Source organism: Stylophora pistillata, chromosome 7, assembly GCF_964205215.1.
Source record: "Stylophora pistillata chromosome 7, jaStyPist1.2, whole genome shotgun sequence".
NCBI classification, from domain to species: Eukaryota; Metazoa; Cnidaria; class Anthozoa; order Scleractinia; family Pocilloporidae; genus Stylophora; species Stylophora pistillata.
Window position 1 is genome coordinate 34,353,571 of NC_142525.1, and position 25,579 is coordinate 34,379,149.

A 25,579-nucleotide genomic window follows, 5' to 3' on the forward strand; every position below is an offset into this window, starting at 1 on the left:
TTCTGCTACGCTGATTGACAATATCTTCGTTAGGAGACGTTAATTTCCCACGCACGAGATTACTGTGTGATGGATGTCCTCCCTGGGGTGGGTTTGGTGGGTAGGTGAAATCGTTACGGACTAAACACGGCTGCCAGAGGCGCCTGTCTGATTTCAACCTTAAAAAATTGTAACTAAACACGTATGTTGTTTAGAGAAATAGAGACCTTTACCTTTACCTTTTAATCCTGTCAAACTTCTCACCAGCGGAAACATTATTTCTGATATTAGTGATCATTTTTCCCAGTTCTGTATCACATCGTCAGCGAAAGATGAACTTCAACAAGAAAAAGTATAAAAATACGTGACTATTCAAGATTCTCAGTTGACTGGAATCATATAACAAGTCAGGAGCACATTATGGGCTTCTGAACAAGTATAATACCATTGTTAAGAAACACGCCCCCATGAAAAAAGTATCAAATCGGAAAGCAAAGCAACTATCTAACATGACGAGCTTTATACGACTTTCAATTTCTTGATCCCTACCGGTTTTGCGCTATTGAATAGCGCAAAGTCAGGAGGGCGTCTAATTTTTCTTCACGTAGCATCTCTGGGGGGCAAAAATTTAATGAAGGATTTTCACAAGAAAGGTGTTAAGAAGTGAGGTTCGGCACATGGCTATCTATCAACAGATTTAAGGTGGCTCAATAGGGTTACGCAAGATCACGAAGCGCGCGCCAGTGACATCAATCGAAAGTTAATTTTTCTCGTTGTTTTTGCTATTTTTCAAATCAAAGCTAATGAAACATAAAAAACAAGGGCCTAAATTTGCTGTACAACAGTCACCTCTGAAGTCAAGGCTTTTAGTCCCAAATTAAAACTACTCAAATATCGCCATTTTTTGACGTCTGTTTGACTTTGATTTCAATTTTCTTCAATTTCCTTCGGTAAAATTTTCTATTATTCTCCGACCGGGTAGAGTCTGACAAGACGAAACTTTTGAAATCGAAAAAAATAGGGGTTGTCAAGGTAGTTTTTTCGCTTTTAACATTTTTGTTGTTTTTTGGCTGAGCGAAAAACTTGTCCTACAAATTTTTCTGATAAATTCACAGCAAGGAAAGCTAAAAGGGTATAACATCTCTGCCAAATTTTAAGGAATTTCACCGAAGGAAATACGAGAAATCTGAGGGGGAACTTTCTATTTTCTCACCTCAATGACAACCACGTGATCAGAATAGGAACTCGCCAAGATCGCTATTTGAGCATGCGCGAACTTTCGAACCACGTTGTTTTGTCGAGAATTAACAAGTGTGTAAACACGGGCGGTCATTATCTTTGACGTTTTTGTACAAACTGCTATTGACCTGAAAGTCAGTTGAGAACATACCTTAATTTACTATGCCGCAGAATCCTTGGAAATCTCTTCGAAGTGTTTCAAAATTGCGGAGACTATTCTCATCGTGTTTGTGACCCTTGGAAGCGATGAGCGACAGGACAATGGCGGTCTCGTCAAAATACACACAAGACCTTTCCGTCCAAATCGTTGGTACAAATTATTTAAATCCTCATATCTTAAGCCACTGCCAGCAATTTTTTCGGCAATGCTTTGCTTTATTGGGCTATCCGCATGACCTGGGTTGTACAGCTTTCCTCGAAAAGACAAGAGTCTCTAATGACGGTTGTCAAGATATTTCAGGTCTTCGGCGGCGTCCTTGACAGAGATTACAGAACTTCTGTTCACCAGCATTTCATCAGACAAAGCCAACCTAGGCGAAAGCAAGATTCTTCGAAGAGCGATCACGTCCTCTAGGGCGTCGTGGGCATCAAAGGTGGTTTGAAATCATCATCATCATCATCATCATCATCATCATCATGTTTATTTGTTCAAGCAGGTTGAATTTATTGGCAACTGTATAAGCTGATGTGGACCTGCTGTTTTTCCCACCCAACCCACCCCAGGGAAGGACATCCAGCACACAGTAATCTCGTGCGTGGGAAATTAACGTCTCTTACCCCTTACCCTTTAAGAGACGGGACCTCCGGCTTTACGTCCTATCCGAGAAGACGAAACAATGTGAGTGAAGTGTCTTGCTTAAGGACTCAACGTTAAGCCCCAGCCAGGACTTGAACCCGGGCCGTTTAACCCAGAGTCCAGCGCACTCTGTTCGTAAACCAGCGCACTCTGTTCGTAAACAGAACTCTGCCCAGGCTTTGGAAATTTACCTTCTGCGTTTTGGATGGAAGAGTGCTTGCTTTTGATGAGTGATTTCATCAGTGTCAGAGTGTCTGCAAACCGGATGGAACTGATGGAACTGAGCTCCGCGATAAAATTTTCGCCACCGTTTCGAAGAAGTATTGGAATATCAAATGTGGCGGCGTTGTGTCCAGCCAAGATTGTGCAAACAGGCTTTGTGGATCGTGTTGAAGCTGAATCTATTCTGGCCCTCAAAAAAGTTAAGAACTGCCTAAGTACTTGCGATAACTCAAAGGCTTCTACCAGTCGATTATCTTTGAAAAGTCGGCGGATTCCATTGACAGTTTTAACTGTAAGTTTGTTGACCTTTGACGCGTGAGTGTCAAAGGTCGGTTGGTAGAATGTAGCATGAGAATTGTTTAGCTGACCTATCCACGGCAGCGACCTGACATACTTCTGCTTATTTTCCCGTTGAATTTGTCTCGATGTCAAATAAAACAAAGTGATAAAATTTACTGTCATCAAATTTTTCCTTTTGAACTGTGGGTCTCGAAGTGTATTTCGGAACTGCATTTTCGTACTGTTCTTCTTGTTTCGTGACAGCAGCGGTTATATCATAAAGATCAGTGATTGAAAGTTCAGAATTGTTCAACTCCAATGTTGTCGCAGAAGAGTTCAGGTTCAGGCCAATGCCACTTTCATACATGGTACCTTCTTTACCCTCGTTTTTCGAGGTTTCTGAAATCTGGTGTTTGTGTAATTGTATCGACGTCGTTTGAATGCAACTGTTGATTTCCTTTGTTTGTCCTTCGAACTTTTCATGTCCATTTTCGTATTATGGTCTACACAGAAAAGACCTGGCTCTATGTTAAGTGACGCTAGAGTTTGAGGAATTTACCTGTAACCTAAATTTACTTGAGAGACAATGCAGGACACTATAATCATTGCTTTCACTTCCCCCGTAAAAGCGAATTTTGGGGTTCTTCGAGCCCACCACACTGTTCAGAGACTCGTTACGTTGAGGATTTGCTGCAGGTGCAAGTTTGTTTATAACAATGTCTGTGCTATATTCATCAAAGAGAGATTTCAGGGCTGATTGAATGCTATCTCCTTGGAGGTCTTTGCCATAGGGAAGATCTCTGTGACAATAATGAGAAGGGTCTTTCTTGTATCTACACCATGTTTCTCTACAACCAGTGTGGTCACCAAATGCATGAGGCACAATGCTTTGAATTGCAGATTTCATGTTTGTAGCATCCCCCTTATTTTGTGCAATACAGTATGTAAAGGATTTGACAAGGTAATTTATGACTTTCTGTGACAACACTGAACTGTTGGGGAACTTACTTCGTTGGCTCAAGTTTTATAGGCGTGTTGTAAGGGATCTTTTTATGTGAACTGTATCACTTCATTTTTCCACACCATAGGGTACCTTTTGCTCTAGGTGAGATTCAGTCATTGAATCATCATCCCCAGTGTAAATTGAAAATTTGACATTTGATTTAGTTACCTTATTGAAAAGTTCAACTGCAGCTAAAGGCTCCATTGACTTTGAAGAGCCTGAATGATTTTTTCTACAGTCATGGTCATTTGGTTGTTTTCCTGCCTTTTTAGCTTCATCACAGGAGCGGCACATTTTATTTTTTGTTGTGTAGTCAAGGACCTTACCAGTTGAAAGGCCCATGACTGCAGCATGTCCGGTCTTAGAGTTGAAACGTCGCCCCCGTTTCTGCCACCCCATGTCATAAGAACAGGCAATAGGTACCAAATTGTTCTGGTCAGGCTTGTTACCATTTTCAATTGCCTTCTCTCGTTCAAGGTTTAGGAATTGCTGGCAACTATTTTTTGCTACTAGCTCTATTTCCTTTCCAGCTTCCCTTTCCTGATTTTTAAAAGTCGATGAGTTCAGTGCAGACACATTGAGGATTGAAAGTAAATTGTTTAAATGGGTGTTGCCCACTCCTGTGTGTAAACAGCCAAGGGCAGCTCTCGTGTTCACATCAAAGGTCAGTGGACCGCGTGCACCAGATCTGTGCTCTTTTGATGTTTTAATGGTGTTTCCCCCATTGCATTGGCTGCATATAACAGTAAACGTGCTTGCCAAGCCACTGTGCTGTTCTTCAATAACATTGCCAAGAGACAAAGGGCCTAGAAATATTGTAAAATACACTGTAAACTAACAGGGAAAAAAGACTCCACAATATTTGTTATGTTGTTTTATATGATAATAGTGTAAAATATGCTCTAGTGCAGTTAAAAATAGTGAGAATTTACCGTAATGACAAAATAAACATTCCTTCAGACCATCTGTAAGGGTTTCTAAGTCCACCAGTCTGGATCCTTGTGGCAGGTTTGCCTTCCTCTTAGCTTTATTCTGCTGATGGGAATCAGGGTTGGAGTCAACAGAACAGGTAGGCCGATAATTAGGACAAGCTTGACAGGAAAATCTTACCAAAAATTAAGACTTCCGAATATAGAAAAATGTACTGACCTCACGTGCTCGTGTCATTCGTTTTGCTGGGGGTTCGTTTTCCATGGATATGTTATCATACTGGAGCTTCCTTTTGGCATTCCACGGTTTGAACCCTCCGTGTAACCTTTTTATTTTTGTTTTTTTTCTGGTTTCGATCGCTTCCACTTTCCGAAAGCGACCCGACGCATTACGGATGTTGAGTAGGCGTTGTGTAAACTTCTGGTCTTTCACTGTCAATATTGTGCTCATTACTGGAAAGTATCGATGCCGTTTCACTCTCGTCAAGTAAACTTCGCGATTATGTGACAAAAATTGTGCACTCGCGTGAAGCCGCCATGTTTGTTTACATATTTGATGCCATTTAACAGCGCGCGCTATTTTCGTACCCATTCTTCGCCCGGCCAAAAAACCCTATTGAGCCACCTTAATTTGACACGTCAGTCTAGACAACATTATGAGGCAAGTATCGAGTGCGCTCCGTGGATCTCAAAATGTAGAAAATGCATCTTTTCAACGTAAACAAAAATTACGAGACGCCCACATTGAAGCGTGCGTCGTTTCCTTTATGTTGAGCCAAGCAGGAGCACTTTTAGTAAAGAAATCTTTGACGAAAAGTAAGAATTATAAGTACGAACCTATGAGAGAATTATTAGCTAATACGAACATAGTTCTCAAAGCCATTAATCAATCGATCGATGTTACAGCGCGCGATAGTTGCTGTTCTTATCAGAGTAGGAAAACAGTAACTTTGACTCTTAGCAGAGCGTTTTATTTCGTGGTTCCTGCTTCTACATTCAACAGTTACCTAAAGCCAGCTGAAAGATGCTACAAATTAACATGCGAGAGGGTCAATGTGGCGGAAAAAAGTTAATTTGAAATTTTTTCACCCAGTAAAAAGGTTCAGCTATTCCTAAACTGGAAAAAAATATATATATTTTCTAAAACTGGCCTCTTGGCTGGATTGAGGTGCACTGCATTCTGAAGTATTAAGGATAAGGCTTCCATCTCTTATTTTTGTAAACATTATTCGCCATAATTCCCAGACTAAAAATGTCACTAGCGACACTTAGTCCATGTTGTCCCCCTCTCAACGAGTTCTTCTTCATCGACGTGCTTCTGATTAAGGACCTCTGCCTCTGTATTTATTCGCCTGCGGCGATCTGCGATCCTAGCTTACCTCTTTTCTTTCTATCTTTTCGTCTTTGCTTCTGCTTCTTTATTCGCTCTTTGTGAATTAGCCTCTCCTGTTCGTCGCTTTCGTCTTCTTAAAGAAATCGACAACGCACAAATAACTCGAAGTCGAATGCAACGCAAAGTCGCCAGACACTCGGAAAGTGACTCCTCTTTTTCCAGGTATTTCATACGTCAACTTAACTGGAGAAAAATGCTGCTTTTGTGCTCTTTTTAAAGAGCACGTTATAACTTCAGAGATCGCTAAATTGCTGTGGAAACTTGACTGCGAAAGAGAATCACTATGTAGACCTGGGTAGTGACCTGGAAATAATGGTAAATCTCATTACCTACCGCCGGCTTGAATACACATATCCCTTGTCGTAGCTTTCATATAATGAATCTCCGGTTTGAAACACACGCGTTTGAAACTCATGCCGGAATAGTTGGTTCTTCCGCTCCAAGAACGTGAATGGCTGGACGCGAAAACGGTGCTCACTGTCTATGGCAGAAATCTACGTTTCAAATTGCCAAATATGCACGAAACACATGACAACAAGAAGGGCGTTAGAAAAGCATTACAACCAAAAGCATCCTTGTTGTGATACTCCACAGAGTATCGTCTTTCCTAACTTGGGAAGTAAACAGGCTCCAGTATAGAAGCCGCAACTTTTAATTCGAATGGGTATACTTGAAATGGCCGGCAGAATTCAAGGAGCGTTTAAACTCTGTACATAACCCTAGAGTACCTGGTAAGTACTAAAAATACAAACTTGGATCAAACTCTTCAGTCTATTCGTAATCGTACCATTTATCTTTCTCCAAAGGGTTTTTTTCTGCACAGTTCCACGTGTTATAAGAGCTTAACTATTTCGTTGGGTCTTTGATCAATATTACTTCAGACAGCCGCTTTTTATCAGTGTAGCAAAGCAAGCAATGTTTCAAGTTCGGCTTTGCTCGAACGAAGTGCATCAGTTTCAAGGCCAGGCTGTATCGACAACGGCTCACATGCTCGCGCCCAGTATTGAAAATTAGAACAAAAAATGGCCAGTTGTCTTGATCCTCTATTCCGCATATTTTTACAAACTATAAGTGAACTAGAACCCCGAAACCAGTTATTTGAAATGGTTGTAAGAGTAAGACTTGTGGCCCTCACTATGCCTTTCCATGTCATGTACTTTTTGTTACTCAGCAACGAACAACACTGGTGTATGTTTTGAGACCAAAAGAAGATCAAATAGCGTAATTCAAATGGTGACTGAGGTTATATACGCTCAGGAGTATATAACCTCAGGGTTACAAGTCGTCCTCACTCACAGAGGCCATCTTGAAGCACTTCATTGAGACGAGCGTTACTTTTAGTGTTTCTTAAAAATATTTTTATCATAATATCGTCAAATTTTAATTTATTTTGTACGGCTCTGTGGACTTGACTATACTTTAAAATTCTTTCGCAGCAAAATGATGCCACTTCACCTTTACAAATAAAGACTTGACTTTTCTTAGTCATTTACCCAGCAAAGTAGGAAGTCAGCTACACTTAGTGGAGCTAAAGAGTGCAAACACCTGAAGCCACCCATATGAAAGGACAAAATTCTTCGTATGTCCTTTAAAACTTACAACCTTGGTGACGTGGAGCGAGCTCTGTCTGACCAAGTTAAGGTAAAGTTGTGCTTGACAAAATCCTTCATTGGCTCCACAGAAATAACAAACGGTGTTGTTAATCTGTCGGGGCGTGCTGCCCTAGAAGCTGCAAAGAAAATGCAAAATTCCAAGAAAGTCTCTGCAGTCACAACTAGTCATAGATTTTGGAGAAGAAACGTAACTACTAGATAATGTGAATTCATATGGTATCCAATTTTTGGGAATTCAACAAATAGAATTATATGGAAAAAGCCCAATCTATAAAATATATGACAATGTAACTAAGAGACAAATATATATGACTCCTTTGACAACATATCTTTTCTTTTCTTGCTTGCCTGCATGTTAATCTTTCTCAAAGCACTGAGAAATGTCACTCCAGGGTTTCCATCACAATAATACACCATCTAGATAGAAACAATATAGGCACTGAATAACATCAAAACCATTATTATAGACATTCATAGTTACTTGTATTGTATTACATACAGTGGATAAACACGTACATGTAGATGCCATCAAATGAGACATTCAGTTTTTATTGTGGCTTCTTGTTAAGACTGAAATATTTAAGACAACCATTCACAGTAATGGTTCAAATACATGTAGAATGAAAAAGACTTTTGGCCTCATTGTAGAATAGGTAACAACAATATTCCTTTGCTTGCTCTAAGTAGTTGAATAAAGACTGAATTGATCATGTTAAGTTCATTATAATTTCCACTTTTGTGTGCAAATGAGAACCACATGAGAAAAATTACCATACAGTCATCACTAGATAGATAAGCCAAGTTCCTTTCTTGTTTCAGGCAAGCCAAGCAGTGATCTCAACATTTATTCACTAAAAAAATATGAAAACAAAGAACCAAAATTTTTCCTGTGATCTTACCATGTTAGTGCCTGGCAATCACCTGTAAAAATTAGACTTCCACAGAGTCCCAGCTTAAAATAGGTGAGCCTTTTGTCTGCTCTAGATAACTAAAGTTCCAAAATTATTGTCATCTGGTTACAAATTAGGACATTATCAATCAAAATATAGACTTGTTTATGTGTAATTACATTACCATTTTAGTGCCCAAGAAACACCTGAGGATAAATTTCCCACGGAGTCACAGCTTGAAAAGCCGAGTTGAAGTTGACTCCTCTGCTGTTTCAGGCAGGCCAAACAGTGATATCAACAGTTTTTCGTGCTCGAAAAACTAATTTCAAAACTGGTTCAAGTAAATTAAATTAATAACATTTTAGTGCCCTAGAAACAACTGAGGATAAATTTCCCACAGAGTCACAGCTTGAAAAACCGAGTTCCTCTGCTGTTTCAGGCAGGCCAAACAGTGATACCAACAGTCTTTAATACTCGACACAAGTTAAATTCAATAATGGCTCATGTGGAATTAATAACACTTTAGTGCCCAAGAAACACCTGAGGATAAATTTCCCAAAGAGTCACAGCTTGAAAAGCCAGGTTCCTCTGCTGTTTCAGGCAGGCCAAACAGTGATACCAACAGTCTTTTACTCGACACAAATTAAATTCAATAATGGCCCATGTGGAATTAATAACACTTTAGTGACCAAGAAACACCTGGGGATAAATTTCCCACAGAGTCACAGCCTGAAAAGCTAGTTTCCTCTGCTGTTTCAGGCAGGCCAAATGGTGATACCAACAATCTTTTACTTACTACAAACTAATTCCTGTAATTAGTTTGAAAGGGAAATTTTACCATTTTAGTGCCCAAGGAACACAGAGCTGCAGTTTGAGAAGCACAGTTCCTCTGCTGTTCCAGGCATGTCAAACACTTACCAAAGTTTCCAGTTCAAATATTTTGTTCCCAAAAAGCACCTGGAGATGTCATTTCTCACAGAGTCATAGCTTAAAAAAGCCAAGTTTCTCTGTTACTTCAGGAAGGCCAGACAGTAACTGAGATTGAAAAGGACAATTATTAACACTGACAGTAAATTATTTGAATGGCACAAAAGTAGTAGCTACAGGTAGTGGCCCATTCCATATGAAAGAAAAAAAACTCAAAAAGAAGCTCATTTAATGATTGGAATCATTAACTGCTCTCTGTCAACTGTTCAAGAGCTTACTTGCTCAAGTTATCTTTAGGATCAGACATAATTTCTTGATTAAGGTTTTGACTTCAAATAGTATCCACATGTATCCATCCAAAGAGGAAGGCTGTTAAGAATACAAAGGGGAATGGTATCTCAAATGCTAAAATTTGTAAAGGAACAAAGTGGATATTCCAAGGGGTAGGTGGCTCACACCAAAAACCTTCTGAAGGGGATATGGAGATGCCTGTTTTCTAGAAACATTGACACTGCTTAGCCTCAAGTTTTGTTTGTTTTTTTTTTTTTTTTTTTTATTTTTTCGGAAAAAAAAAGTTCAAATTACCCTTAATGTATGACATAACAAACAGAGTTCAACACTGAGTCCATGCCCAGCTAGCACAAAAAATTCTTCATTGACTTTTTCAAGAAGCATGTATAGTCAAATGTAACTAAGAAAAAAATAAAAGTAAAATGATAATTTACAAAAATTAATTTTAATAAAATATGACCTAAACCTGAAAGGATTAATTAAAAGTAATTTTTTTATGTAAAGCATAATCCAATCAGAAATGCAACCTTTAAAGTTAGCTTTGTAATGTTTGCCATCAACAGTGAAGCCTTCTTCTTTCAGAACTTTATTCTCCTCATTTAGCCAAACAATCAACTTCTTCACCTTGCTCCTCAGAAAAGTAAAAAAAAAGTCTAAGAGTAAGTCTACGTTTGAGTTTGGATTATCAATTAACAGTTACCCATTACCTGTGATAGGGAATGATAAGGAAGTTATATCCACAGTATAGTAAAATCACACTCTACAAACTTTTTCTCAGCAATCGCAATTGGATAAACAGCCAGAGCTAGCACTCTATTAAGAACCACAGAGCCCTTTGCCAGTTGTGATAGCTAAATCAATTGGAACAATTCCAATTCTCTCCCTGCAGTACAAACAAACAGTGTTATCATTATCAGCAGCAGCATCATGCAGTACATGTATGTGCACAAATTGAAAGTGGATTTAAATGTTCATGTTAGATACAGCCATTTAGATAACCCAAAAATTTTCCTTACCTGCAAGAGGTCTTCCAGCTCGTTTCATGAATAAACGAGGTCCTATCGATTTATCCAACTTCGGCAGATCTTTAAGCGGTCGCTTTATATCTGAAAAAGAGACAGGCGCGACCACTGTGTCGGCTACTGTTGCAGGCGTAGATAGTATCGTCTCCAATGCAAGCGACCCAAGCTGTCTTGAGCTGCCGCGAAAATTCGATCTTCCCGCCATTTCTGAGTCAAACAATTCCCTCGCCAACCTAAATTGATCTGAAGCAACCACTAGCTATTCAACGAGATTTTTTCTTCGTAATACTCTTCTAATAATTCTGAAGAGGGCTGAAACAATAACAGTGTCCTTCTTTGGCGACGAACCAAACCATGGTGGGTCGACTTCTCCACCGTTTCCACCGACCAGATCGCGGACGCATACTTCTGCAATGTCCTCAATCACTCCTCGTGAACTCTCTTGATTTACAAAACCAGTCGTTTGATACAGTGTACCAAATTTTGCCTGGATCGAGCGACAGGCCGAAAATTCGGCGAAGAGGATATAGCTTCGCATCTCGTTCGCGCCAAAGTATTTTGTATTACGCGCGATGAAGCACTTTGTTATATATTAAGTGTAATTAGAGTCGACAACAAACCATTTCTGGATACATGATCTGCTTTTCATTTGTACAGCGCATCAAGATATACTTAGCACCTTCATCTACCGCAAACTGTGCAGTCATGTCAGATCTGTAATTTTGCTAATTCGATTTTCTTGACTACCCATACCCAGCTGTGAGTTTCAAAGTCGCATAAAACTCGTCATGACATCTACCTGGATTCCCCTACTCTACCAGGTGTATCGACTCTCAAGCCTTTTTGGCGGATGCTCACCATAGATGTGAAAGGGTTTTGTGTCCCACTTTCTTTCTTCAACAAAAACAAAAAGGTACAAGCTTAGGCACGTTGTTTCCTTTTGAGGTTCAAATTGGTCAGACATTTATTTTCTCGCAACAATCTTCCTACAAAAGATCAGCTAACAAGGGAAAATCATGTTCATTCAACAATTCATACAGCTCACCCACACTTAAGTACTGCTACTTAGTAGAGTAGACAGTAGACATCTATATTTATACAGGATAGCCCCTTCAGTTTTGTAAACTCTGGTATCAACGGGGCTCCTGTTAACCACCCATCCCACCCCAGGGGAGGACATCCATCACACAGTAATCTCGAGCGTGGGAAATTAACCTCTCCTGCTCCTAACCCTGCCGGAGACGGGACCTCCATTTATTCGTCCCTATCTGAGAAGACTAGAATATCTAAACATTTCTTGATTTTATAGAAAGGCAGCAATTCTTCTCAATTATTTTAAGACCCTGAGTCTTGGTCCGGTCAGGGCTCGAACTCTCGACCTCCCGCACAACACTCCAGCGCTCTATCAATTGAGCTAACCGGGAGGCAGTTAATGGATTAGTCTGTAACTGACCAAATGCCATATTGGCCAGCTCAGTAGGATCACAACCGCCACAAGGTTTGTCAGCATGAGTGCAAACTAAAAACATGGGTGGTAGAATCTCAAGCAACACCTCAGAATTGTAATCTTTAGGATAACTTTCATCATAAATGGCTAGAGATACAACAGATGACCTCCAAAAATCAAGATAATCCAAATTGGTTTTCAAAAGAGAGCTATCTTGTTGTTTACAGAACGTTCCTTGCTTCAAGTGTACAGTAATTTGCACTCAAGCATCAAGCCATCCATCGACACCCATAAAAACACGGTAAACGAATTGAATTCTTCCGTCACTCTAACAGGAGTTCAACGCATAATTAATAGGATACACAGTCGATCGCGGTTCAAGCACACTCCCTTTCACCGAACGGGTACAGACTAGCTGAGATTTTCACTCGAAGAAATCAGACAACAATAAAACAGACACCATTATGATTAATTTTATCTCGGATAACTTACCCCCATATTGATGGTCGCGGCAAACTAGCGTTTAGAAACGACTAGCTTTCCTGGTTCATAACAGATGAAGAGATCTCTCGTCGCTGTGGCAGTTTGCCGCGACAGAAAGCTATGCGCATAAGCAGGTGATCTTGGAATAATTCTGTAACGCGCAACTCAACATCAGTCCAAGTTAGTCACTTCTTTTCAAATCTTTCTAAATCCCAGTTTTATGTCAGCTCCTGTTTCCCCTTCAAGGGTCAATATAAAGAGAAGTATTTAATATGCTGTTAGCGGGTAAATGCCCAACGCTGTAAGTTTCTGTTATCCAAAAAGCTATTATAATAGGAACTTTGATACTGAGAGAGTCTGGTGCCGACGAAGGTGTCTTTTCGGAATACAAAATGTGAGGTGATTTCGGGGAAATCCCACTTCCGCCTTTGGTCGCAGAAGATAGCGTCGAAGAGGTGGGAGAGCTTAAGGCCAAGAATTCATAGCAAACATCTTTTACAATGGAAGGAAAGGGGTCAAAAATTGTAAGTATAGGTACATTTGGTGTATTTTACGTTCAACATATCTTTGTCAACAAACGTGGCGAGTGGGCTTCGCTCTTCAATTCGTTGGCAAATAAGGTGATTCTCTGGCGTCAAAGTGCAGGAATAACTGGTTACTTTCGACTCTTGAAATACACAAAAAGTATTCAGGCTTAGCTGTTGATAAAAATAAATCAACAAAGAGATTGAACAACAATGTTAAGTTCGCTAGCAAGATTTATTGCTAGCTCAGTAGGGTAATTTCTATTAAAGATGTAATCGAAAAATGTTGGTTCTGCACGGGGCTTCAACTATTCAATTTGTATAAACCTGTATGATTGTTGAAAACCTTCACATATAAAAGTTGAGAGGAGTGCGACAGAAAATTGCGGGAAAAATGGTTTAAGTTAGCAGTGCACACGAGTACGACAGTTCCTTCGTTTGAAGGCAGCAAAAGCGAAAGAGGTGAATATTTCGATTTCGAAAGAAATTTGACCGAAAATTACCTGCACTATCATTCTGGACTGAAGAAACAAGAGCCAGTGAATATTATTCAGTCCCGAACTTTTTAACAAAGGGGAATGAAACGAGAAACAGGGCAGTTAAATGAAGAAATTACAAATGGTCTAAAGCGAAAGTAAATTTGTTAGATTTGTTTGATCTCTGGGTAACTCATCTTCCGGTTTTGATAAATTCTTGGAACTGACAATTACGGATCATTATAGTTGGGTTATTTTTTATTTCGGTAAAATAGCTGGAGGGGTTTTAATGCTGAAAACATGAATTTGATAATCTTTTTCGAATGTTATTAAATCTGCCTGACGTTGTGTGCTGCGCTGTCCTCAGAATATTTTTACAATTCTCAAGTCACGCAATTTTGTTCTAGAAAGTCACGCGTACACAGGATCTAAAATATTTATATCTCATGGAACGTTTTGTTGTGTTTGACGAGCCCACAGGGCGAGTCAAAATACAAACAACGATTTAAAATACTCAGCGATACTACATTAAGAGATTTATTATCCAACACGTCAAATTGTTATTTCAGTGGGCCGGGTGAATGTCTAACTGTTCTCTGGAGTACGAATGTCGCGTGATATTTGTACTCGATTCGTGCGTTATTTGTACCCTCCATTGTGCAGTTGAATAGTAAGTGGAAAAAATTCCATTTCTTGACTTTCAAGATTTTTAAAGAAAAAATTTATTAGATACAACAAGATTTAAGAGAAAGATTGGTGGATAACACTTTTATTTCACTATTTCTAGCCGGTAAATTTTCACCTTTCACCAAAACTTTAAATCAATTCGGTGCCTAAGGCACACGGTACTTGCTACAATGAATACCTGTATGATGAATAATAGCCTTAGACCATGCGTGTTGCGTATTCGGTAGACAGTGACATTTCATCTTTATTTGAGATTTTGCGTTTGGTGCTTATTAAGCTTCTTTTTATTTTTTCCTTTAAAGAGGTATAAAACAGTGGACAGAACAGATCCCAGCGCGCGAGCGCAAGGCGAGAGAAGAGCTCAGGAAGAAAATGAGCAGACAATGAGAGAACTGCGTGACGAGATGGAAAGAGACCGTGAGCAGGCATTACGCGAAGCGAAGGAACGTGCCTTGTGCGATGACGAAGAACAAAGGGAGCTTTTAGAAAAAAAACCACGTGAAAGAGAAGAAACTGAAAGAAGATTAAAAGAGGAAGAAGCGCTCCTTAAACTCAAACAAGAACTAATGCTGTACGACTTTCAGATTAGTCCAAGGATCAGGAAAGAATATTTCACAGGTCTGCAGGTGGCCGAGATAGATCTGATTCGCATTGCTCTAATTGGCCCTACAGGATCTGGTAAAACTAGTTTTGTAGGTAAGAGCAAAGTTTACTTTTTGAATCAATCAGCAACTACTTGTATCAATAGGAATAGCAAGGCATTGGGCATGTTTAGATTCTAATTGGCTTTTGCACTAATTGAGGTTTTGGACACAAGATTTCAACAACTGACATATTTCGCCATGTAAAAAGACATGACGAACATCTTACATAGCAAATATACTGGCGAGGCGAATCGAGTGAAGACAAATAAGCGCATGTAAAGAAGTCCTATGATTAAATAAATTGCGTTGGTGAGCATTTCATCAGAGTTTTGTACATATCCTGAAACATAATTTGATTTATTTGCCAGGTACATTGCAGCGAGCCCTTGGAGATACTCAACAGAGCGCCTTTGAACAGGGGACAGGAAGCGAAGCAACTATTTTGCTCGAGGAATACTATGTGCATAAGAAGATTCGGATGATTGACACCAGGGGTTTTTTTGAGACTGACGAGAGACTCCTGGATGAGTGTCTGAACATCATGTCAGGAAGGTGAGAACAAAGTAAATATAATGGGTCACCTTGACGATAATAACTAAAACAATACTGAATATCAATGATACTAAAAACGATGAGGATAATAATAATATAAAATGATAATAATAATAACAATAATGATAATAGTGATGATAACGATAATAATAATAATTATAATGACGTGTCTCTCGTTTCTTGTTGCAACATCTTTCAGGGTAGAAGAAAGGATGTAGTTTTTTTATCTTCAACTTCAACTTCAACTTATATTTCTATTTCGGAATAACAGGCAAAGCCGCATGTAGCCAGATGGGCATAGAACTTCCTCTCTCGCCGCTTAATAAGCACTAGTGTTTTGTTTAAAGTGTATTCAAGACGGGTATATAAAAGGCCAGTGCGTAGGACTTCTGGCAGAAACACCCCTTTGCAAAAGAATGTTTACAAGCCCTTCCCTGCGATATCGATCCAGTGCAAAACGGGGGGGGGGGGGAAACCTGTGGGTTGGGGATTCCCCTTTCCCCTTATTCTCCTCTAACACTCCTTCCTGCCGCCTCTTACCCTTTTCAACCTAAATAACAACGAATGCTCATTCGCTGGATCCGTTTTCATCCTAATCTAGAATCCGTCCAGGACAAGAAGTTGTGCGAAACGCTCACGGCAACGCAGCAGCCAATCAAGAGCCGACCAATTTGCTGAAAGGTGCACAGCCTCTTTCAAAATGCGCACATGCTGTCGTTTTTGTTTTGAAGGCGAACGACCCGCGTTTGAGAGACGAAAAATACAAGAAAACTCAGCGGAAAATCAGAAATCACTTCATAGAAGATGGTAAGTAAAAATAAAACGTTAAAGATCATTCCCACGAACGCAAATTCCACAATGAATTAATGACAGGTGATAAATTTCCCACTCCACACTCACCCCGCTTAGCCGTTTTCCAAGCCTTCCTCCCCCGCCTTTTCCCTCATCGTCACCACCCGAGAGCCTGCCACAGGCTAGCTGGTAATACTGTGGCACTATATGTAATTAGATTTACCGGTTTGGTAACTTTTCAGGTTATGCTCCTGTGACTGTAATCACCCACCTGGATAGGCTTAAAAAGGAGGAAGAAAAAGAAGAAGCTTTTTACCAGGCCTCCTCGGCGTACGGTAGCTCCAGTGAGAAAACCTACTTCATTGCAAATTATACGCACGCCAAAGCTGAGCAATCTGATGAAGTGGATCGAGCAGCCCTTGACATCCTGGATTCTGCTCTGTTTTCTGCTGAGAGGTTTATCAGAATCCGTAAACAGCGAGAGAAAAATAAGATGGAGAGAGAAGTCATGGCAGGAGGTAATAGATTTTACCTTAGCTTAGGGCAAAACGTGAGAAAAATGGAATAACTATCCTCTCAATTATTAACATTATTATACATTGTAGTCACCATCTATCTTCTCATTGGCTAAACGCACACAGTTAATTATTGGAAACAGCGCAACCTACAGATTATTATCTATCTGTACCCACAGATTAGTGAATAATCTGTAGGTTGCGCGCGCAATGCATGATTTCCGGTGGAGCAATGTCAAGTTCACGGACAACGAAGTAAGAATGGCTTCTCGATTCGCTTCGTCTACCCAGCGAGGAATTGAGAAATTATTTGAAGATAAAGATTCGGGAAATACCAAAAGATCGACAAAAGTGGCGATGGAACTGTTCTACGAATACCTTAAAGAGAAAAATATCCAGGAGCAACAAGACAAAAAGGAATTGGCCCAAGTGAAAATTTGTTTACCACACAGTTGTACATTTTTAAGTGTTGGAAAAAAACTGTTAGCTGCGATAATGCGTTTGACGTTATTTTCATTAAAACAATGTTTTATAAAACAATTATTGAATTCAGTTTTTGTGATATCCGGAATAATCAAGGTCTCGGTTAGTGTTATCAACCTCAGCCTTCGGCCTCGGCTGATAACACTTACCTCGACCTTGATTATTCCGGATATCACAAAAACGTCATCCAATAATTGTTTATAATGTATGCTACTGCTTATCTTAACAGTATATAGAACGCTTGTCATATATAAATCGCGTTTATGGCCCAACTTACCAAAGAGTCTTCTGTAATGAGCGCTAGGGCGTTTCTTTCTTGTCGACAACCATGAATGATGTGTAGCATCTGTCTCTATAGCACCAAAAAATTCAGGAATAGTGACAAGGGTACGGGTTGGGCTTGGGTAATGAAAGCCAATGATACAAAGAGAAAGAAAATGCAGATTTAAAAATTTCTCAGGCCACCAAAAAATTTTTAAAGATTTTAAACTTAGTGCATCTCTTAAACAAAGACGGCAAAAATTTCAGTTATTGCAGTGTGCCTTTGCTAATAACGTCCTGCGTAACTCTTAATTTGACAGTCCCCCCTTATTTTTCCGTCGTCAGGACCATCCCCCAGCGGGGAGACAATTGAGCAGTTCTTAGCCCGTCTGCAGCACAAGCACCACTGGTCTGACAAGGGTAAGATGAAAGCTTTGAAGGAACACCTGAAGCAAGAAGAGATCAACACTCTTAAGGTGCTGAAAGAAATGTGGGATGACATCAAGTCGAGTCTGCCACTGTCGATCGGAATTAAGATAGCCATTGAGGAGGAGATGAGCGCTTGTACAATGGCGCTTGCACAAAACAAAAAATGATGTAAGTGAAAAAGAAAATAATTGATTAATTAATAAGCTTTGATTGATGTAATTCAGGTGAAATGAAAAATACCCGGCTAGTGGCTTGCGCGAAAGGAAAAGTGAACACACTGGCTAGATTCTGATTAAAGTTCCTACCTTTTTTTTAAGAAACATTTGCGGCTGAAGAGCTTTTTTTATCCACGAAAAAGTCCTCTGAAAAAAGCTAGACAGCAAGAAGTCTGTAAGAGGTCTGGCACTAACCTGCCCTCAGTATCGGTTCCAGACCCCTAACAGAACTCCCACCAGACAACAACAAACATATGAAACATATGTATGAACTGCGGTTATGAGACGTATATGTGAACGATCCTTCGCAGTAAAGCACTATTTGAGCAATAGTGAAAATCAGACCTGAAAAAAATTTCAGGCCTGTACGGGATTCGAACCACTGACCTCTGCGATACTAGTGCAGCGCTCTACCAATTGAGCTAACAAGCCAACTGGGAGCAGGCCATCAAATTAATTCGACATATTTTGAAATTTTTTTTCAGGTCTGATTTTCACTATTGCTCAAATAGTGCTTTACTGCGAAGGATCGTTCACATATACGTCTCATAACCGCAGTTCATACATATGTTTCATATGTTTGTTGTTGTTTGATTTATCATCTACGGGTTTATGTCGAATTAATTTGATGGCCTGCTCCCAGTTGGCTTGTTAGCTCAATTGGTAGAGCGCTGCACTAGTATCGCAGAGGTCAGTGGTTCGAATCCCGTACAGGCCTGAAATTTTTTTTTTTCAGGTCTGATTTTCACTATTGCTCAAATAGTGCTTTACTGCGAAGGATCGTTCACATATACGTCCCACCAGCTCGCTTGCTAATTAAAGGCTTCAATCTTTCTTGTGGACGAAGAGACACTTTGGCCACAGTGCTAACAAAAAGCGCTTCCTCGCAGAATAAAATTGCTTTTACCATTTAACAAGGAACCCTACTTCGTATGTTATTATTGTTTACGTATCGTGTTAGGTACTCGATCTAACAGGGTGGTCAGAAAGCATGACCGCTCCCAGATAGAAAGGGAGGCATCATTGCTTTTGACTGTTATAAAATTCATCATTTTGAACTAGGAATGTACTTTACAACTCGAGGGATTTGGAGGTGAATAAAGGTTTTTCGACGAACACCAAAGATCCCGTGGTTTCGGGGTAATACAACTTCCGCTTTTGACGCAAGATATTGTGTTTTAGAAGCGTTGATTACTCTGAGGTTGGGTTTGCATAAAGCCAAGACTAGACAGAAATATTCTTTCACACTGAGTGGGCTTTTAGCAGGGATTGTAAGTATAAATGTATCTTGTGTATTATTGCGTGGAACTTTGTCCATGTTGATAAAAACTGCAAACGCGCTCAGCTCCTTGCTTTGTTTGAAAATGAAGTGGTTCTCTGGAATCAGACAGTGAAAGTGAGAAATTTTCTTTTTCTCAAGAAATGCACATTCCTAAGGGAGGACGTCCCGCGTAGACATTAAAATAAGTCAACCCAATGATTAAAGGACGAAATAGGGTTTGTTATTATCCAATTGTGCTTCGTAAAGTACAAATATCGCGTGATATTTGTACTCCGGAAATATCCGCGAAATTCGCCCGCGCTGAAATATCAAGTTGGCCTGTTAGATAAAAAAATCTCTTATTAGACGTTTTGTTGTGTAGTATCCCTGAGTATTTTTACGAGTTTGTATTTTGACGAGCCCGTAAATTATTCCACTAGCGTGCGTTGGTTATGAGATATAGATAGCCAGCGAGGCGTGTAGCGCCAAGTTGCCTATAAATATAATTATCTCATTGTCCAACAACCGCGAGTGGAATAATTGTTTTATTAAAACGTCAAATCAAATTATCAATTTTTTTCGCTCCCCTTTAATTTTAAGCTGACGCGTACGCTTACCATATTTGTAGATTATATTTGTACCGCCTCCCAGTTATCCAATGATCCAGTTTTTAATAATAATATATATTTACTGAAGACTTACTAATGACTCTTTCAAAAATTCTCCGTCGAAGTTGAACTTGCAACAATTGCATAGGGCTTTCACCATTCAAATTTGTAAAAACCTGGGCGTTTATTACAACGGTACCCTTTACACACAAGAGTTAGGAAGTAAATGAGAGGTAATTCGGGAGGATAACTGGAAAAACTTAGCATTACATACTAACTACGATAATTTATTGGGTTGAAACCAGTGAAAGCGAAATATGTTAAATATGTTAAGATTTCTACTTCGAAAGAAAACCAAACAAGAATTAACTGCACTATCATTCTAGACAACTGAAAGCAGAGACATGAAACATTATTCGGTTCCGATTTATTACGAAAACGGACTAAAAAGAAAAACAGAGCAGCGAGGAGAATAATTTATTCCGCGAGCAATGTCTAAAGTATATCAATCAATCAATCAATCAATCAATACTTTATTTACCCACGTAGCGTCAAGGAGCTCGTAGAGCTCGTTCAAAATACGTACGTGCCTCTAACATTAAAGTTAGTGAAAGCATATGTAAATTTGTCAGCTTCCTAGAGTAACACGTTTTCCAGTTGCGGAAAATTCTTGGAACTAGTGAGATTACCTATCGTTATATCTGGAACCTTCTTCCGCTTTTCTCGTACTTTTTTTTGTTTGTTTTCTTTACATAGAATCTGGTCGATAGGTTGAGATATCGAAAAGAAAAATAGGCAAATGACCTACATATGATTTTTCCTTCACCCAGTGTGCTGCGCTGTCCTTAAAAAAAATCTCCCACAATTAGCTAGTCAAGTATTTATGCTCATGAGAGACATGTGACACCCCTAGCAGAAGAAAACTTCAGTTCTATAGGCAGAAAAATCATTTATTAAAAACTAAGCATAAAGAATTTCGTAAACGAACTACTTTTTCAATTCCAGGAAATCCGTTCACCGTATTTTCCTCTTCACCTTCCTACCGAGCTTTGACTTTCTCTTCTTGATTGGTCGCTGCGGCGTTTTCGATGGCAATCTTCGTTTTACACAAAAAGACTGTCCTCAGACACTTCAAAAGATCAGCCTGACAATTTTTCTGTAGCTATGGCTAAAATTTCGCGAGAGGACGAAATAGAGCCAAAAAAAGGACCTAAGAGGGTTGAGCTTTTGACGAAGCGGTGAAGTCTTCTGATGTACGATTGCTGACTCTGCTGGGACAGGTTTTTAGTAATAGAGGACGATGTTTTTGGGGATTTTGGGTGGTAGAGTTAATGTGTAAAGGTTCATTCTCAATTTTATCCGAAAAAAAATGATAGTACTGAACCTATCATAACATACTTTTAAAAAATATAAATTGTGAAGTAAAGTGGCGATTTTTCTTCTCAGGGGAGTATGGCGGAGGCAGTGGTAACTCCATTGGTACGTCTGTTTTTTCTGAAGCATGTGACCTGCCGGACAGTGGACAGAGTAGATCCCAGCGCGCACGCACAAGGTAGGATGAGAGCTCGAGAAGAAAATAAGCGGAAACTGGAACAATTGCATGCCAGGGCAGAAAAGGAACGGGAGCTGACATTACGCGAAGTGGAAGTACTTGCCTTATGCGAAGACGAGACGGAGAGGAGGCATTTAGATGAAAAGAGAAGAAAGAGAAAAATAATGGAGAGAGAAAGAAGCACTCTCTAATCTCCAAAAGGAAGTGATCAATTATGACTTCCAGAAGGGTTCTGAAATAACTAATAACTAACAGATAGATGTAGCAGAAGAGTAAAGTGAATGGGTAGAGAGGATCAGTGAACTGTGAGCATAAACGACCAGAGGAACAGTGGGCACAGCGGACCAGTGGCACAATGGGTGTGGAGGACCAGTGAAACAATGTGTATAGAGGACCAGTGGAACAGTGGGCACAGGGGACCAGTGGAACAGTGGGTACAGAGAACCAGTAGAACAGTAGGAACAGTGGGCACAGAGGACCAGTGGAGTAGTGGGTACAGAAAACCAGTGGAACATTGGGTACAGAGGACAAGTGGAACAGTGGAACAGTGGGCACAGAGGACCAGTGGAACAGTGGGTGCAGAGGAACAGTGGGTACAGAGGACTAGTGGAACAGTGGGCACAGTGGGTATAGAGGATCAATGGGAACAGAGGACTAGAAGAACAGTGGGAACAGGACTAATGGGTACAGAGGACCAGAGGAACAGTGGGAACAGAGGACTAATGGGTACAAAGGACCAGTTGGTACATAGCACCGGAGGAACAGTAAGAATAGTGAGAACAGAGAAACAGTGGGTACAGAGGACCAGTGGATGAGGAGGATCAGAGGAACAGTGGGAACAGAGGACCAATGGAAGAGTGGGTACAGAGGACCAGAGGAAAAGAGAGTACAGAGCACCAGACGAGGTGTGGGTGCAAAGGATTGGAAGAACAGTGAGGAACATGGAAAAAAAGAATCGGAAAGATGCCCCGATTATTAAGTTGCGGAGGTTGATATATTTAGTTATTTGCCATGTTGTCGCTTAAATATCATTTTGTGAGCAAAGAAAATTGTACGAGCTATTCTCAGGTTAAATGAATTTTAATGAATATTTATCTATTCATGTTTGAATACATGATAGTCCCATATAAAAATTGAATTAAAGGATTGCGGCTAACATTTTTAAAAACCTCTTCTCAAGTTTCATGAAAAAATTATCTAGAACTTGTAATATATTACAGCTTAACATAGGAAGATCTATTATCTTACGAATGGGAGGTAGGATTGCGAGGTGAGCTTTTTCAAATGGAGTTTACGTGGTGCACCGCACTCAATATTTGCACCTTCGGATCGATGTTATCCAAATGGATTTGAACAACTGCGGCATGTGCAGCCTCCGCAGCAACTTACTCGAGCTTTAAGACACTTGCACCGGCTCGAGTATGAAGTCACCAAAGAGGAATACTTGCGTGTCTTCAATGAACGATCTGACAGGGAAATTATTTCTAAGGAACTTCTTAGCATATTCCTAGACAAGCACCCACAGAAGGTTCGACTCCGCCGGAAGCACAATGTTGATCTAAAGGATGATCATTGATTTGGCTTAGGTGACGACAGAACACAAAGCTTTTGTCTATTGTAAAACTACTTTGCCATTCTTTACATGTAGTTTAGGATCCGAGAATTTGGTGGTCAATCAAACTAAATCCTTTAGTTGATAATTTGTGTGAATTTTGAATGCTTTGGTGTTGTGAGCATTCATATTACTCCCACGAGAAGTGAAAGGGTCAAATCATTAAGTTATGGAATACCTACTAGTAACATTTTTCTTTGAGAGGGAACATTTATTACCCTCCGCTACCTTGGACAAAAATTTTCACTGAGAACTTATTTGCTCCTGTCGTAACTTTGAATTCTCTCAGGGAAATCCTGGCTACAGATTGTAATGGCACATTCAAACGATAGAGATGAGTGTCATAAAGTGATTGTTCTATAAGAAGTTACCAGCTGATGTAGATAAAGGCCAATGTAACAATTCTAAAATGTGTCAATTTAAAATATTCATGGAGAAAAGTATGGTTTAAGTTCTGGTCAAGGATTTTGTTATACAAAACAGAAAAACATTTAGTGATGAAAACGAGCGATGTAATATGTCAAAGACGAGTGCGAGTGTTTCATCGTGGGTTCCAAATACCTAGAAACAGATGAAAGCACGAGACCGCAGGCCGAGTGATTTTATTGTTTCGAGGTGTTTGGAACCCCTGATGAAACACGAAGCACGAGTTTTTGACATGACTTCTCAATCACGCCTTAGAAATACAATGCAATAAATAATGTATTCCCTGCGGGAATGGTAAATAGCTCATGCAAGTCTCTGCCTGTATTTTGAAAGCCGTTTGTCGCATGTTAGCAGTGTTTCATTGTATTTGATGGTTATGGCCGAGAAGGAGAAAGGAAGACCAAGTCGTCTCCGTTTGCCAAAAAGTGCAGCTGAGGAACAAGTCCTTGCCAATGAAGCTGTTCCATCTTCTACAAAGTACAAAAACAAATGGGATTTAAAAATATTTCGGGAATGGCAGCAACAACTCAGAGAGTTGAAAGTGCCAATTTTAGATTTCGGTGGTCTTTTCAAAGATTATGAATTGCACAAGGTTAATCATGTTAGTTGTGAAATAGAGGATATGGATGCCATATCACTTAACTACTGCCTCACGAAGTTTGTAATGGAACAGTATATAACCAACAGTAAACAGTGATCAACAAGACTCGCGAAGTTATACGGCCACGAAACAACATATATTCCCCATCCCCACTCCAGATACAAGTAAAAACACTACACGTACCCCCAGAGGTATTTTAGTACTTTACTCTGATTGGTTGTCGGAAAGGGGCGTGATTGATAGCTGTCATCCGAAGCTTGGTGGCATGAAAGTGAGATTCTCAACGGTCCTGACCAGGGGTTCTCTCTTTCCGCTCGCTGCTTTGCAGCTCGTTGGTCTGCGCTTCGCGCCGAATTATCGTACTCCGGGAGAGAGAAGAGAACCTCTGGGACCAGGGGACTTTCCAGAATTGTAATTTTCACGTTGTGAATAACTTTTCGAAGTACGGAAGTGAATAATTGACTGTATGGTATTTGAGGTTGCCAATTAAAATTCAAGTGTCTTGATCAGTGTTTTCATCAGTTTTTGACCTAAAAGGAGTAGTCTTGACCTAGATTTTCATTGGGTAACAAGATACACGCACCTGACCAAAATGGGGCACTCCGATTGGCTTATAACCGCATGAACAATTAATGAGTTTGAGAAAAAAAAATCAGAACGACGTTTCGACCTCTCCACGGTCATTTTCAAGTTAGAGTTCATGAGTAAATTTCGCATATATTCGATTTCTGAAACAATGGAATGAAGGTAAAAGCTAAGTATTTACATATAAACAATAAAGCTAATAACTAATAACAAAGTGCAAAAATGAAGTGTAAATTAGCAGTGAAAAGGCTCATCCTCGGTGTTAAAGCCTGTGAAGCTCACGATTGACGTAAAACAAAGACAACAAAACGTTATAAAAAATAGCGTACAACAAAACAATACCTCATGAAACAAAGAAAACCTCGTCAGGTTTTTACACCGAGGATGACCCGGTGAAAAGGATGAAAATTACGAATCTATTGTCATACAGATTCTTTCAGAAATTGGTTCTTTGCCACGGTCTTGTCTTCGCTTTTCCACAACACTTATCACCTAGGGAAGTAAAAGTAGCTTTCGAAAAAGCTTATTGGAAACTTGAACCAAGACTGAGCAAAGAAAACAAAGAGCTAGCAGCTGCAACTTTGCGCTCCATTGCCCTCAATTATGTTAAACAGAAAGGTCCAACACCTCCAAAATCTAGGCTGAGAGCGATCGGTCAATTGAAAATGAATAGGACATCATCATAACAAGACCAGATAAAGGCTCGGGGGTAGTTGTTGTGGACAAATCTGAGTATGTTCGTCTTCTGAAAGAAGCGTTTATCAACGATGAAACCAAGTTTGTACACATTAGCCTTGAGAGACCAAATACCGGAGGCAGACCTCCGAAGCACTAGAACTGCCA

The 25,579-nt window shown here is 39.8% G+C and overlaps 2 protein-coding genes, 2 long non-coding RNA genes and 1 pseudogene across 9 annotated transcripts; 2 read left to right on the forward strand and 3 right to left on the reverse strand.

Annotated features, from left to right (window-relative positions):
- Positions 1-2,785: 2,785 nt before the first annotated feature.
- Positions 2,786-5,038, reverse strand: LOC148727580 (uncharacterized; annotated as a pseudogene). The gene is made up of 3 exons (XR_015989137.1): positions 4,668-5,038; positions 4,451-4,550; positions 2,786-4,324 (listed from the first exon to the last, which is right to left on the reverse strand). The product of XR_015989137.1 is annotated as an uncharacterized LOC148727580 (transcript).
- A 364-nt stretch (positions 5,039-5,402) lies between these two features.
- LOC148727581 (uncharacterized) lies at positions 5,403-6,313 on the reverse strand. Its single transcript, XR_015989171.1, has 2 exons — positions 6,170-6,313; positions 5,403-5,913 (listed from the first exon to the last, which is right to left on the reverse strand). It is a non-coding gene; the product is annotated as an uncharacterized LOC148727581 (long non-coding RNA).
- Positions 6,314-7,270: 957 nt separating this feature from the next.
- On the reverse strand, positions 7,271-11,369 carry LOC148727582 (uncharacterized). 3 transcript variants are annotated; one of them, XR_015989157.1, is made up of 5 exons: positions 10,578-11,369; positions 10,330-10,444; positions 10,089-10,192; positions 9,262-9,378; positions 7,271-8,441 (listed from the first exon to the last, which is right to left on the reverse strand). It is a non-coding gene; the product is annotated as an uncharacterized LOC148727582 (long non-coding RNA). The 3 variants fall into 3 exon arrangements; XR_015989159.1 differs by lacking the exon at positions 10,330-10,444 and having other exon boundaries at positions 7,276-8,441; positions 10,578-10,736; XR_015989158.1 differs by lacking the exon at positions 10,578-11,369 and having other exon boundaries at positions 7,280-8,304; positions 10,330-10,554.
- Positions 11,370-12,880: 1,511 nt separating this feature from the next.
- Positions 12,881-18,196, forward strand: LOC148727583 (uncharacterized). 3 transcript variants are annotated; one of them, XM_088726276.1, is made up of 7 exons: positions 12,887-13,037; positions 14,083-14,183; positions 14,503-14,896; positions 15,213-15,396; positions 15,998-16,203; positions 16,431-16,706; positions 17,793-18,196. In XM_088726276.1, the coding sequence occupies exons 3-7, from the start codon at positions 14,584-14,586 to the stop codon at positions 18,041-18,043; spliced, it is 1,230 nt and encodes a 409-aa protein (XP_088582402.1). In that variant the 5' UTR covers positions 12,887-13,037; positions 14,083-14,183; positions 14,503-14,583; the 3' UTR covers positions 18,044-18,196. The 3 variants fall into 3 exon arrangements, with proteins under 3 accessions (XP_088582401.1, XP_088582402.1, XP_088582403.1); XM_088726275.1 differs by lacking the exon at positions 14,083-14,183 and having other exon boundaries at positions 12,881-13,037; XM_088726277.1 differs by lacking the exon at positions 14,083-14,183 and having other exon boundaries at positions 12,889-12,968.
- Positions 18,197-18,866: 670 nt separating this feature from the next.
- Positions 18,867-23,490, forward strand: LOC148727584 (uncharacterized). Its single transcript, XM_088726307.1, has 2 exons — positions 18,867-19,362; positions 21,407-23,490. The coding sequence occupies exon 2, from the start codon at positions 21,893-21,895 to the stop codon at positions 22,325-22,327; it is 435 nt and encodes a 144-aa protein (XP_088582433.1). The 5' UTR covers positions 18,867-19,362; positions 21,407-21,892; the 3' UTR covers positions 22,328-23,490.
- The last annotated feature ends 2,089 nt before the right edge of the window (positions 23,491-25,579 follow it).